The following is a 15,524-nucleotide window of genomic DNA, read 5'->3' on the forward strand; positions in this document are numbered from 1 at the left end:
TCTCACCTAACCCAAGATTTTTGTAAATGGAATAAGGCATAAGATTAATGCTAGCACCTAAATCAATGAGTGACCTAAAATTTCTACCTCCAATAGTGCAAGGGATAGTGAACTTACCTGGATCGCCAAGTTTTTGTGGAAGAGGCCGTACAAGAATTTCACTGCATTGCTCCGTGAGTTGGATGATCTCGTTCCCTTGCAATTTATTCCTCTTTGTCACGAGCTCCTTGAGGAATTTCACCCACTTTGGAATCTTTTGAATGGCTTCGATAAACGGAATGTTGATGTGGATTTCCTTCAGCTTGTCCAAGAATCCTTGGTGTTCGGCATCGAGCTTCTTCTTTTTAAGCTTTTGAGGATATGGGACTTGAGGGACTCGCGAGTTCACTGTGGGTGATGGTGGTTCTTTACGAGTTGCTTCCTTTTTCCAAATCACATTCGGCTCCTCAATTACTGTGTTTTGCTTCTCCTTTCGTGGGGCCTCCTCCAATTGTCTCCCGTTCCTTAAACTTACAGCGTTGCACTGCTCGATGTTGTTCTTCCGAGGATCTTCCGTGTTTGATGGCAGTGCTCCCGATGGCCTCGCTGTTAGTTGGGTTGCAAGTTGACCCATCTGTGTTTCCAAGTTTCGGATGGAGGCTTGGGTGGTTGTCATGAACTGCGCCAAGATGTTTGCGAGATCTCCGCCTTGAGGTTGAGCTTGAGGCGGATTTTGGAAGCCGGGCGCTGGTCGTGAATAATTAGGCGGTTGACCTTGAGGTGGTGTTTGCCTTGGTCCTTGCTGATTTCCTCCCCACCCAAAGTTAGGGTGATCCTTCCATCCGGGGTTGTACGTGTTGGAGTACGGGTTCCTCTGTTGACGGTTGGTGTCATGCACATAATTCAGAGACTCCGTTTCTTCTATGCGTTGGTCGGGAACTTGGACTGTGTGGACTTGCTGAGTCTGCAAAGCCGCTACTTGCTTCGATAGTTTTTCTAACTGGGCCGTGATTGCAGTGACCCCGTCTAACTCCAAAATTCCACCCGTTTTAACGGCTCCGCTGTTTGACCGATCCGATGCCCGCATGTATTTATTTCTGGCGATTCGCTCCAAAAGTTCGTATGCTTCGTCATAGGTCAAACTCATGAACATACCTCCAGCTGCAGAGTCGAGCACTGTCCTTGAGTTGTCTTGCAGCCCATCGTAAAATATTTGCAGTTGGCGCCACTCTTGAAGCCCGTGATTTGGGCACCTCCTTACTAGCTGCTTGAACCGCTCCCACGTCTCGAATAACGCTTCACCGACTTCTTGTATGAAGTTTTGAATTTCTCGCCGGATTCTCTCAGTTTTTGTTGGGGAGTTGTAGGTGTTCATGAAAAGTTGAGCTAGCTGGGCCCACGACGATATGGAGTGCGGTGCACGAGTTTGCAACCATTCTCGGGCTGCTCCTTGTAGGGAGTGCTTGAACAGGCGGAGTTGCAGTGCTTCGGGTGCTACTCCGTTCATCTTGTGCGAGTCACATGTTTCGAGGAAGTTGACCAAGTGGAGGTGTGGGTCTTCATGAGCCAATCCGCTGAATAACCCATTGTTTTGGAGCATCGTGAGTAGTCCCGCTCGAATCTCGAAATTGTTGGCTTCAATGGGGGGCTGCTGGATACTTGATTGAAACCCATTAAGCGTTGGAACGGTGTACTCATGCAGTGCTCGTTGACGAGGTGGTGGATTAATCAGCTGGCGTTGCTCTTGCTCGTTGACGATTTCTCTTGCCACATTCGGTGGGCGCCTTTGGTCACCTTCTCCACGATTATCCTCGTCCTCCATCGTTGCCGGATTGTTTTGGGCTAACCGTTGATTTCTCCTGGCTTGCCTAAACGTTCGCTCAATTTCGGGGTCAAGAGGTAGCAAGCTCGTGTCGTGTCCTCTTCGCATAAAAAGTACCTAAAAAAAATAAAAAAAAAAATAATTAAATAAAACAAAAAAAAAATTGGCTGAAGTAAGAAAAATTGTTCAAATTTAATATTAGGATAAATAAATAATTTAGCCGTATTCCCCGGCAACGGCGCCAAAAACTTGTTGGGTGCTAAATACCCACACGCAAGTGCACGTATCGCAAACAAGTAGTAAAGTAGACTCGTGAGAGTCGGATGTCGATCCCACAGGGAATACGCAAATTATTTAATCCTAAGTACCAAATTCTAACAATTGTTATTTTTATCCAGCCTACGCAAGGTTGTCAATTTAATTAACTAAATAAATTAAAATAATTAAGAAAGCAAGTAATTACGAGAAAATATCAATAATAAACGGATCTAGGATTTTATCTTCCCCCTATGCGATAATTCTTCACCCAATTAATCTCCTATTATGCAAGTTACGATTCCCGATTATTAACCCAAGACACGAAATTATTCATAACCAGCTGTCGCTGCGCTATAAACCTATTATTCATAAAAGATTCACTATATGTCTATGCAAACCTAATATAAATAAAGCATTAAATAACAAGTCTCGTAAACGGCTACCTAAGGTATTATCTGTATGTCTACGATAATACATGCAATCAACACACGCATTCGGTGAAAAACTACTCGAAGGCTCTTCTATCCCTGTTCTAATTATTAAAACGATCTGTCAATCAATTCTAACAATAACAAATAGCAACATAAGTTAGCTACGCTCATGCACTAAATACGATCAAGATCGAAGAAATAATCGAAGAATTAAACTTGCATAAAAGTAGAAAAATAGGTTCGAATCACCACATAGGGTTCCAATAAAATCCTAGAATAAAAACTTAGCTACTCATGTTCGTAACGACAAGCATAATAAAAATATGAAAGTTCATAAAAATCGAAGAATAAAAGTAAAAGGAAAACTCGGATGAAGATTCGTCAAGTCTTCGTCTTCGTTCTCTTGCTCGTGTGTAGAAAGATGAAAGATAAAAGATAGATGATAAAAAGATGATGCCTAATTGTGTGTCTGACTTGGTCTTATATAGGGTGAAGAACTTGGGGAAGAAGGCAGTTTCCTTGTGCAATTAAAATCCCTTTTCTGCGCAATTTCGGAGTCTCGGACGGGGGTCCCACGATTTGCACTAAAACTGGGACGGGGGTCCGAGCTTTAAATCTTCAGAATTTTGATTTTTTCACTTTTGGCCCATATTTTCTCCAAAATTGCAGTTTTGACCCCATACTTTTCCAATTCTTCAATTTGTCCCTAAAATACAAATAATAACCAAATTAAGCACCAATTATCGTAAAAACACATCAAAAGCTCCAATTAAAAGGTACAATTAAGTGTATAAATATACACTTAACAACTCCCCTGCCCAGGTATATAGTGGTTTAACAAATAATTTTGCATACATTACAATGTTTATCTAATATTCTCTATTATGTTTCGTAGCAAGAGTTAATGTCGCGACCTCGGGTGGACGTAGAACGAATGAGCGATGCCATGTTTGATCGTCTTCTCAATGATTTTACTATTTTTGGAACGATGGCTTTTGACAAGCTAAACACAGCAAATATCTTCAGTAAAACATTTGTCATGATACCTATCAATTCCAGTGAACACTGGTTCCTGCTTGTTCTGAACCCAATAGATAAATGTATTTACCATTGGAACTCCATAGACTATTCTCCGAATTTCCCAGGAATTGCGGATTATGTCGTAAGCCCATATTCTTGTAATTAGTTATTCTTTATTCTTGCGAATTGTTGTAGACTAATATAATATTTTATTTTCGTAGGCCTCGTTTTACAGCAAGGTGGTTGAAAGAAGGTCTGGGTTGGAGATACAATCGGAAGCTAAATGGGTTCATGGATGCAGGCAGCAGGATGGGAACCTTGATTGCGGCTTGTTTGTCTGCATGTGGGCATATTGTCATGCTGTAAACAGTGAAGAAATTTGGTTTAAGGCAAAAACTTGCGATATCAAAATACTTCGCCCAAAACTAGCAGCTATCTTTCTGAGGCATCGGGGAGTAGAAGTGGAAGCTAAATATGAAATAGATATGGCGTTATTGTGAAAAAACTGGGAGTGGAAGTGTTTTGGGGTTCTTGTGTTTTTTTGTAATTAATTAATGAACAGGTGAATGTGTTTTTATGCCATAAACAATCTGTCCTTTTGTTGTAGAGCTAATAATACTATTGATTAGCTCTACTCGTACTTTTTCATTGTATACATTGTACTATATGTTTCGATGAAATGTACTTGCCTTTTGAACACATGGTACTTTATTTTGCGATTAATTAGTTTGTATAAAGAATATAAGCGTACCATAAAACTGAGCAACAAATACTTTCTAGTCCATTCGAAGATACCTTGTCAACAATAGACTTGTACTTATTTGATGAACAAAGCGTACTTCACATGTGTATTCACGAAAAACTTACCATAATCGATGTTGATCGACTCCCACATTGTCTCCATTATTGTTTAAAATGCGATCATATGGATGCATTGGCCCGACAATAATATATAGAGTGTAAAAATACTATATGAATGGCAAACATATACTTTATCAGTGAACACATGGTACTATAGTGATGACTCACTTGTACTTTACCAGCTTATACATTATACTTATTTGGTGAACAAAGCGTACTATATTTTTTGATGAATTGAATTGCACTAATTTCATTGACGTTTTAATGATCAATAAGTACGGGAGATGCATAAATTATGTTTTAGATCATTATTTTAAGGTAGGTGAGCATTATTGTTGCGTTTGGATTACAAGATCCCATAAATATGTTGAATTTCATACATGATACTCATATACTATACAATATATTCATACAAGTCTACAATGCTCAAGTGTAAACCTAATACTTTCCTCAATTCTTACCATAGTCGATGTTGATCCACTCCCACATTGTCACCATTCATTCTTAATAGTCTAAAACTGAAGAGTTGTGTCTTAAAATGCGATCATATGGATGCATTGGCCCGACAATAATATATAGAGTGTAAAAATACTATATGAATGGCAAACATATACTTTATCAGTGAACATATCGTACTGTAGTCACGACTCACTTGTACTTTACCAGCTTATACATTATACTTATTTGGTGAACAAAGCGTACTATATTTTTTGATGAATTGAATTGCACTAATTTCATTGACGTTTTAATGATCAATAAGTACGGGAGATGCATAAATTATGTTTTAGATCATTATTTTAAGGTAGGTGAGCATTATTGTTGCGTTTGGATTACAAGATCCCATAAATATGTTGAATTTCATACATGATACTCATATACTATACAATATATTCATACAAGTCTACAATGCTCAAGTGTAAACCTAATACTTTCCTCAATTCTTACCATAGTCGATGTTGATCCACTCCCACATTGTCTCCATTCATTCTTAATAGTCTAAAACTGAAGAGTTGTGTCTTAAAATGCGATCATATGGATGCATTGGCCCGACAATAATATATAGAGTGTAAAAATACTATATGAATGGCAAACATATACTTTATCAGTGAACACATGGTACTATAGTGATGACTCACTTTTACTTTACCAGCTTATACATTGTACTTATTTGGTGAACAAAGCGTACTATATTTTTTGATGAATTGAATTGCACTAATTTCATTGACGTTTTAATGATCAATAAGTACGGGAGATGCATAAATTATGTTTTAGATTATTATTTTAAGGTAGGTGAGCATTATTGTTGCGTTTGGATTACAAGATCCCATAAATATGTTGAATTTCATACATGATACTCATATACTATACAATATATTCATACAAGTCTACAATGCTCAAGTGTAAACCTAATACTTTCCTCAATTCTTACCATAGTCGATGTTGATCCACTCCCACATTGTCTCCATTCATTCTTAATAGTCTAAAACTGAAGAGTTGTGTCTTAAAATGCGATCATATGGATGCATTGGCCCGACAATAATATATAGAGTGTAAAAATACTATATGAATGGCAAACATATACTTTATCAGTGAACATATCGTACTGTAGTCACGACTCACTTGTACTTTACCAGCTTATACATTATACTTAATTGGTAGACAAAGCGTACTATAAATGCTGAAGAACCCAAACTTTACCAGCTTATACATTGTACTCTTATGTTCACTAATTAAACAACAGTACATAGGTTTTACATAGCATGTAGACTGCAAATATTACTAGATTCAACACTATCAAACTATGAACTACTCCACCTTCAGAATTGCAATTCTTCACTTCACTTTCTTGATGGACTTGGTTCATCGACGCACTTGTAGCTTCATTTTCTTCACGATTTGAGTTGGAAAAAGTTTGCCCAACTTCAAATGGTTCACACCAATGGGAGTAGCCATGGTGTGGGCAACAGTAAAATAACCTTCCGGGATTCGAAATAGTTTCTGAAACCATGATTATTGTTTTCTTCCCACAATCAAGACGCTTGCATTTCCCTTTTTTGTATTTTAACCCACTCATTTGAGTGGTGCTACTAAAAGAAGCCATGAATTAGAAACAAATGAGCCTATGTGTCATTTATGGTCATATTATGACTTGACTAGTTCTGACAATAAGCAACGGCTATATTATAAGCAACGGCTATATTGTAACGGTCATAAATTGAGTAAGTCATACCATCCTATCTCATAGATAATACCATGCGTAAATCAAATCAGTACCTTTACACTGAAAATGATAAACCATCAAGCAGCAACAAGCATACCATCATATCGCATATCTAATACCATGTGTAAATAAAAATAGTACTATTAGACTGAAAATGATAAACCATCAACCAGCAATAGGCATACCATCCTATCTCATATCCAATACCATGTGTAAATAAAAATAGTACCATTAGACTGAAAATGATAAACCATCAATGAACAGAGTACCTAATACATAGTACAAACTACAAATAGCAAAAACATAGTGCAAATTGAAACATAGTACAAAGTTCAAAACAACATAGTGCAAATCACATAATAATAAAGTACAAACAGCCAGTTTTCATTCACTTCAATCACTTGAATAACATAATGGGCAATCATGTAAGCTCTCCTCCATCTTGTCCTCCCTGATGAAAAACATAAAATTTACATTAGAAACAAGACTAGTTAGTTTAATTAACACAAATGCAGACAGTATTTACATTAAAAAAAATTGGTAGTCAGATTGGTTGTGTGCAAGTACGACGATTGTGTCCAGGCTTCCCACACCGAGTACAATTCAGTTTACGAGTTTGCACTTGTGAAGGAATTCTTTTTGTCTTTCTACGTCCCGGTCGAGTTCTCGAATCAGGTGCATTAACAAAGACATCGGGCGGAGCATTACACGCATCGTACAAGTCAAAGTCCTCATCAAACGAGGGAATTGGGTTAATCGTGAATTGATATACCTGTTTGTACGTATCAATATGAAAGCATGGATCCACAAACTCATATACTGAGTATCCTTTTGACTCCAAACATGCACATGCATGTTTGCATGGAAGTTTCTCTAATTGCCATGCTTTACAAGAACAAGTCTTCTGCTGCAAGTCAACCTTATACGACTTGTCCTCATCATATACCTCAAAAGCGGTACTACTTGATCTACAATATTTTAAGGAACGAGAGGCCATATGATTGATTGTTAATCTCTTTAGAATTTTCTTGCACAATATGCCAGTCATTGCCAAACTTTTTCCTTGTCGTTTAACTAGCATCTCCATTACTTTGATCCGTATGTGATCAATCATGGATGGAACAGGCAAAGATCGGGCATCTTTAACCCAACCATTCCAATTTTCTGCCTGATTATTGTTCACGATTCCCCATCTTTCTCCAGAAAAATAGGCATTCGCCCAATGATTTGGATCAGAATTCGAAATAAATGATGCCGCGAGAGGCATAGATTGCACTATACGAGAAATAGTTGCATCGAACTCCTGCCGAGTAGGAGCATATGCAGCATTATGTAAAACACTCGCCCAGTATGACTTGTTGTGCAATGGGTACTTCCTCAGGACCTATATTATTTTGAAACATGTTATACAAATGTATGAAACATGCTATACAAATGTATGAAACATGCTATACAAATGTATGAAATGTGTTATACAAAAGTATGACACATGTTACACAAATGTATGAAACATGTTATACAAAAGTATGAAACATGTTATACAAAAGTATGACATGAGGTGACAAAATACCTGAGTTCTAAAGTTATCCACCAAGTGTCGCAAACAATATGCATGGTGGCTACTAGGAAATACCAACGGGACGGCTTTAAGAAGCCCCGAATGACGATCAGAGAAAATGGTAAAAGATCTATTGTCATTGTGAAGATCTGGAATTTGTTTCAGTTTAATGCAAAACCACTCCCAGTTTTTATCATTCTCAGCATCAACAACTGCGTATGCCAATGTATATAAGGAATCATTTGGATCCTTGCACACAGCAGAAAGCAAGCATCCTTTGTACTTATTTTTAATGTGAGTCCCATCCAAACATATCATCGGCCTACACCGATAAAAGCCGGAAATAGAACTCCCAAAACTAATAAATATTCGAATAAACTTTTGAGTAGCAGGTTCAATCTCATACTCTGCCATGCTACCAGGGTTATGCATTTTTAATGCACGACAATAGCGTCTCAGTTTATCATAACATGTCGTCTCATCACCATGGATATCACGCATTGCTTTTTCTTTACCCCTCCATGCTGTGTAGTACTGAAGCTCCAGACCATAATCGTCTCGGATATCTTCTAACATACCACATGGTGTGTAAGCTGGCTGCGTTCTCAATTTTCGTTTCATAATTTGGGCAATCCATGTAGCATCGGCTTTAGGATGACCCCTTGTACGAAGAGTAGCATCACCACAAGTGTGCTCAAGATTGCACTTGCGAATGCTAAATAACTTATCTGACTTGTACAATGATGCATAAACCCTCCATTTGCAGTTTTCGTGAATGCATACTGCTATGATCTTTTGTTGATCATTTTTCATGTACTTAAATGATCGATTATTAGCAATAGAATAGTTTTTCAGCATATGCCTAAAATCATCAGGATCTTTAAAAAACTGATTCTCCCCACGGATGCAATGTCTCCATGCATCAATTGAATTTCCAAGCGGATTACCCTCGATTTCCATCGATTGATCGCCGCTTTTGGTTTCAAAAAAATTTTAAAAATGGATTACAATAGAGTGGAATCCAAATAACAATGTACATGAAAATATCATAACAATGCACTGGTTCCATACTATCTTATCCATTATATAATACTAAGTTTTCCCACAAATAGTACCAAGTTTACCTATCACCCATACTATTCAGATGAAGGTTACGTACTATCTTCCCCATTATATGATACTATGTTTTCCCATTAACAGTACCAAATTTACCTATCACCCATACTATTCAGATGAAGGTAACGTACTATCTTCCTCATTATATGATACTATGTTTTCCCACCAGCAGTACCAAATTTACCTATCACCCATACTACTCAGATCAAGGTTACGTACTGTAAGTATCATACGTCCATACCATATTTATATTAGCATGATACTATTATGTGCCATATTTTATACTATGTATCACACAATAATTAACAACCATAAAGAAATGCATTTCAGCAGTACAGAAAAAGATGGAGACCTACCAGCCATCGGTGCGAACCCTCTTTCCACGCGAATTAGCTTCATCTTTGCAGGTCACGACAATGTCCACCACACTCATCTTCATTATCAGATGCAATGCAACCATATTCTCCACATCTTCATCAGTGCCCAATGTCACATACAATCTTTCCCGAGGAGCCAAGTATTGGAGGATCAGTGCATCTGGATGGATATGATTCCATTTGTTGATAATAGCACCATATATCTCCATTAATGTCGAATTACTTTTTATGGAAATAATGTGAAGTTGATTTTTGTATCGACAACTTCCAAGAATCACACTGGGTACATCGTTAGATACATCATTTGTAGCCATTGTGGGGTGGGTGGGTTTTACAGTGATTTTTTCGCCGGAAAAAAGGGGAAACCAGAGGAGAGAAATGGAGAAGAAATAGAGAAGAAAGAAAGCAGATAGAAATGAAGAGAGAGAAGAAGGAAAGAGAAGATGAAGAGAGAGAAAAGCAGGAGAGAGAAAAGCAGGAGAGAGAAAAGGGTGAGAGTGAGAAGAAAATATAATAAAATATATAAAATTCACATTAGGGACTGATCTGCATGTTAGGCGTGTGAGTAGGGACTGAAATGCTAGGGCAAACTACGTAGGGACTGATCTGTGTTTCAAGTTTTGGATTAGGGATTTATCTGTAGTTTCCCCTTTAAATAATAATTAATTTATTGGACATTAAAAAATTAAAAAAAAAAAGGAAAAAGAAAAAAGAAAATCTTGACGGCGTTGTGCGTGAAAGTGACGATAACTCGTGGCATTTGGACGAAGGAAGCCGACGCGTTTAAACTGGAGCGTGTGCGGCACCGGTCGAAACGTGGGAAAACGACATGGAAAGAGGCGGTCAGAGTTGGGGGCGGCTGAGACAAACACCGTTTTCCTGCTCTTTCCTCTTATCATTTAAATATACTCTCAATTCTCCTTTTTGCCCCTACTCGTTTCCCATTTTACGTATAGCTGAAGCAAATTTTTCATTTTCATTTTTTAATATAGATAATATTAATTTAATGAATATAATTCCTTGACCTGGTGAAACAAATTAAATTATTAGTTCGATAATTTAATATTATGTTAATTAATAGAATTTTTTAATCTCAATTGTATTCATTTATAGAGATTTAACTGTATTATTTGAGTGGGGCTTTTGAGTAATTGATTTTTATTTAAATCATCTTAACTTTTTCAATACAAATTAAAACATTAAAGAAACTAAAGATGCGAAAGATAAAAAAATATTTACATATTAATATAATTGTCAGAATAACAAAATTTTAGTAATTTTGCGAAATATTAAATTGTCGAACTAATAATTTAATATATTTCACCGAAAAAAAAACTATTATCTAAGTGAGATTATTAATTTATCAAAGATTATTGTATAATAGTAAAATTAAAAAATAAGTATAAGCCATACCAAAATGTGATTAGATTTAATGCACAAGATATAATACGAATTTAAGTAAAGTTAAATAAAAATAAATTAATAGATGGCAATAATTAAGCAGGCATTCACATTTCACAACCACTTCGAATAAGCCAGTGCAAATGCCGAAAGGTCAGGAGGGCAATTCCGTAAATAGACGAGGCAACAAATTGGTTGATACGCTTCTCTATGAGGCCATAATTACAACACCATTTTTACCGACTTTTCTCTCCCTACAAATTCCAACCCTTCACCTCACCACCACCCAACTCACTTCTCTCTCTCTCTCTCTCTCTCTCTCCACCTCTCCTTTACTTTCTCTCTCTAGAAACCAAAAAAATAATCTCTCATTTTCGATTCAGAAGAACAAAAACACACGAGAAAATCTCTTTCTTATATCAGTAGAATTAATAATTAAAAAAAATTAAAGCTTCTACAGCTTGTTAATGGCGCAGAAGACGGAGAAGGAAGAGACGGAGTATAGCAAGGTCGTACCTGAGACGATCTCTCTTTGCGTCAAATGCGGCGTCGCCGGTAACTGCGCCACCAATAATTTATGCCACAGCTGCTTCAATAGCACCGCCCCTGCGGCGGCGGCGGCCGCCGCCGCTGCTGCAGGCGGAGATAAATTACCAGCTGCAAGCCACGTGTTTGTGGAGAAATCGTTCAGATCTAGCTCGTCCGTTAGGTTATTGCCGGAGAAGAGAATCATTCCGGCGGAGACGAGTCGAGATCTGACGAAATTAGACGATTCTCCGGCCGCGGAGGCTGCGCCGCCGATTAAGAGAGAGGTAAATCGGTGCTCCGGTTGCCGGAGGAAGGTAGGTCTGACCGGATTCAGATGCCGGTGCGGCGATCTCTTCTGCGCCGATCATCGGTACTCCGATCGCCACGACTGCAGCTACGACTACAAATCCGCCGGACGAGAAGCCATCGAGCGGGAGAATCCAGTGGTCAAAGCCGCGAAAATTATCAAAATCTGATGATGGGGAAAAAAAAACCGCGATTTAATTGGATAGTTGGTTCACCGGCGAGAGGTGGAGGATTTGCCGTGATTATTTATGAAGTTTCTCTCTTCCTCCGCCGCCGGATTGTTGTTTGAAGATGAATATCGTTTTTATTTGTATGCGGATTGATTAATGTGTTGTTTCAGATAAATTATCAAAAATATTGCAACTCTTCTCCCTTTCTCATATCCTTCTTCTCCGATTTGATAGAATTGATAAAATGCGTTATTTTATTAATTTATTTTTAATTCGCTTAAATAATATTTTCTGATGATAAGATCATATTTTTTATGTATATAAAAGCAATTTAATCATAATGCATTTCTTGTTGAAATTGACATATTATTGACTTTTTTTTAATATGTTAATTTAATGAATTCGGTCGGGATTTATTGAAGATGATTTTTTTCGTAAAATAATACTAACTTGTAAGATGTGATTATAATTACTCATATAATATTTTTTTTTATAATTTAATTTACTTTAGTCTGACCGTAATTTGTCAATTTCTTATTAACTCATAAATAAAGTATTCGAACATCATGTCTACTCTAAAAAAATGTTTTTATTTAAACAGGGACTTTAGTAAAATTATTACTAAATTCAATAATATATACTAAATAAACGTAATAAACTGAACAAATTGAAATACGTTGAATGATATAAATTAAGAAAATCAACAAATGTATTCATTACAATTCAAACAGTTTGTTTAATAAATTAACAAATATTAAATAATTAATAATTACAATTTATCGATTAAAGAATTATTTTAGTTAGATTTTCGGATAGAAATGTCATCTGAAGTTGTCAGAAGAAGTCTTTGAAAGTTGCGGATACATTAATGAATTAATGTGGGCAAGTGGATTGCGTGTCTGGAAAGTGATACACCTTCTCTATACATAAATTATAATAATATATATATATATATATAGGGCCATTTTTTTTTCTACAACATATGGGCCAACTTTTTTGCAAATTAGAACACATTTTCAACATTTTTTATTACTACTATAATACGTCATTTAAAGTGACGCTTTTTAAGAAGCCGCCACGTGTCAGGTAATTCTGGGCCATTTACTATTTTCTTTGAAGTAAAATATTGATGGAAAAATAAAAAATGTGGGCCCCACACGGTAAAAGAAGAATTGGAAGTGGTGGGTGGGTTTGGAGGTGAAGGGCCGAGGGGGTGTATGCTTTTTTTTTTTTTGATAAATAAATTGAGGGGGGGGGGTTTGGGGGGGTGGGGGGGTGGGGGTGGGGTAGGTATGTTAATATAATTATTATTAAGAAAAGAAAAAATTATACTCTTGTATTTTTTATTTTGCATTTATTTTATTTTGAATAAGAAACTAAAATTCCAAAATTATTATAATTTTAATTTTGAAATTATTTTGACAATATCAACATTTTTTTAATTTAAAAACTTGATATATTATAAATTTTCGAATAAATTTGGGAAACATAACTTTAGAATATCTATAAAATTTTGAAAACTTTTACAATTTTGAAATAAAAACAGATATAATATACTTTTTCTAATATCTTTTAATTATTTTATAATTTCAGAATTATGGGTTTAAAGTTTAAAGAATATATTATTATTATTATTATTATTATTATTATTACTATTATTATTATTATTATTATTATTATTATTATTATTATTATTATTATTATTATTATTATTATTATTATAAAAGTTTTCACAATGTTTTGAAATTTTAGAATAATGGTGAAATTATGGAATTCGGAATTAGGGTCTAAAATAAAAAAAACAATGTTTTGTAATTACTTATTACAAAATTATTAAGTAAAAAAATGCAAAAATGAATATATCTTTTACTTAATTATTTTTTTATTAGTTATTCAAAACAAATTAATTAAATAAACAAATTAAAAATGCTACAAAAAGGGTCCCACATATATCCTTACCCCCAAACCCCCATTCGGCCTCCTTACCCCCAAGGCCCAAACCCACCAACACCAAGTCCTCTTTTACTGTGTCGGCCCCACACATTTTTAATTTTTCCATTAATATTTTACTTGAAAAAATACAAATGGCTCGTGACACGTGGCAGCTTTTTAAAAAGCGTCACTTTGAATGACGCACTATTGTAAAATTAAAAAAAATTGAAAATGTGTCCTAGTTTTCAAAAAAGTTGGCCCACCTATTGTAAAAAAATAAATGGCCCTATATATATATATATATATATATATATATATACTCCCTCTGTCCCATATTATATGTCTTTCTAGAGAGTTTTTTTTGTCCCAAATTATTTGTCATTTTAGATTTTCAATGAAGCATTAATTGCATTATTTTCAATTTTACCCTTAATCACTCATAATTAATTAGTTGAGAATCAATTAATGTCAAGGATATTTTTGTAATTTTATATGTTCTTTTACTATAATCTATGCACATTTATTGATTTTCTTAATATGTGCAAAACAACCCAAAACGACATTTAAATTGGGACGGAGGGAGTATATTTAATGTATTTTTCATATGTAACAATGAAATAAATCGAAAATGCGAACACATAAAAAACAAATTCACACGAGGGGTTATTTTAACTGAATACGTGTCAGATAAGATTAAATTAAATTTATTTTTCGAAATAATCTATTAATTAATAATTTTAGCTTATCTTACATAATTCATATTGTCCTGTAATGTACTATTTATCTTCTTGATAATAGAATTAAACTGGATTGTGCAATCAACATGTAGTATTGACAATTTTTTTTGAGAGTTGAAAAACTTCATTTATAAAGCCAATTCGACATAAATTATAGAACGAATTCTATCAGGTAACACTACCATGTCATAAGTTTCTTTTTTCGATGTGCGCTGCCTTATTGCCTTCTCGTACTATGTTGGATTGATATTTAAGGGCATTACAGTCTTTTTATATTAATGGTATTGAAAAGGGTAGAATTAGGGGAGCAAGCTGGAACGGAAATTCCAATTTCTGCCGGTTCCGATACGAAAAGTTTCGATTTTGGAATAATTTTTTTCATTCCGACTTCCGAATTTTTTCGATTTTTTTGGATTGGAATTGGAATTATATAAAATAAAGTTAAATTTGGAATTTTTGATTTCCAATCCGATTTAATTTCCGAAATTAATTTCGAAAACTTCCGATTGTTTCCGAAAAATACACCTTATAAATAATAAATATTATATAATACTTATTTTTCCGAAAAATACACCTATAAGTTTTGTTTTACGGTTTTTTGACATAATGAATTGTTGTTAGAAATTTTCTTAGATATTATGTTGTGTTTATTTTTATTTATTTTTTGATCTGAAATTTAGTAGTTATTAGTTTTACTTTTATCGAAGTGAATGCTCTTATTTTTTGGAAAATTATGAATGTTTTAGAAAATTTCCGCTAAGTCTTGAAATTTTTATGCTTATGTGATTTCCGATTTTTTTCCGAAAT

At 35.2% G+C, this 15,524-nt stretch overlaps 3 protein-coding genes and 1 long non-coding RNA gene across 4 annotated transcripts; 2 read left to right on the forward strand and 2 right to left on the reverse strand.

The window, feature by feature from the left end:
• The first annotated feature begins 3,478 nt into the window (after window positions 1-3,478).
• Window positions 3,479-4,010, forward strand: LOC148772419 (uncharacterized). Its single transcript, XM_088815035.1, has 2 exons — window positions 3,479-3,652; window positions 3,732-4,010. Exons 1-2 carry the CDS (start codon window positions 3,479-3,481, stop codon window positions 4,008-4,010), a joined length of 453 nt encoding a protein of 150 aa, XP_088671161.1.
• A 2,813-nt stretch (window positions 4,011-6,823) lies between these two features.
• On the reverse strand, window positions 6,824-9,624 carry LOC148772420 (uncharacterized). The gene has a single exon (XM_088812325.1). It carries the CDS (start codon window positions 9,108-9,110, stop codon window positions 8,085-8,087), a length of 1,026 nt encoding a protein of 341 aa, XP_088668451.1. The 5' UTR covers window positions 9,111-9,624; the 3' UTR covers window positions 6,824-8,084.
• LOC148772421 (uncharacterized) lies at window positions 6,824-10,292 on the reverse strand. The gene is made up of 2 exons (XR_016029376.1): window positions 9,623-10,292; window positions 6,824-7,043 (listed from the first exon to the last, which is right to left on the reverse strand). It is a non-coding gene; the product is annotated as an uncharacterized LOC148772421 (long non-coding RNA).
• An 887-nt stretch (window positions 10,293-11,179) lies between these two features.
• On the forward strand, window positions 11,180-12,258 carry LOC105969574 (zinc finger A20 and AN1 domain-containing stress-associated protein 5). Its single transcript, XM_012994347.2, has one exon. The coding sequence runs from the start codon at window positions 11,512-11,514 to the stop codon at window positions 12,046-12,048; it is 537 nt and encodes a 178-aa protein (XP_012849801.2). The 5' UTR covers window positions 11,180-11,511; the 3' UTR covers window positions 12,049-12,258.
• Window positions 12,259-15,524: the final 3,266 nt, after the last annotated feature.

The sequence above is a fragment of the Erythranthe guttata genome, chromosome 2 (assembly GCF_056151865.1).
Source record: "Erythranthe guttata isolate IM_541 chromosome 2, IM_541, whole genome shotgun sequence".
Lineage (NCBI taxonomy): Eukaryota > Viridiplantae > Streptophyta > Magnoliopsida > Lamiales > Phrymaceae > Erythranthe > Erythranthe guttata.

Excerpts from the sequence above, each read along its gene's own strand:
- LOC148772419 (XM_088815035.1), top strand. The coding sequence starts at position 3,479 with ATGGCTTTTGACAAGCTAAACACAGCAAATATCTTCAGTAAAACATTT. Across the intron at positions 3,653-3,731 it reads CAGGAATTGCGGATTATGTC|GCCTCGTTTTACAGCAAGGT; the intron begins GTAAGCCCATAT and ends TTATTTTCGTAG.
- LOC148772420 (XM_088812325.1), bottom strand. The coding sequence starts at position 9,110 with ATGGAAATCGAGGGTAATCCGCTTGGAAATTCAATTGATGCATGGAGA.
- LOC105969574 (XM_012994347.2), top strand. The coding sequence starts at position 11,512 with ATGGCGCAGAAGACGGAGAAGGAAGAGACGGAGTATAGCAAGGTCGTA.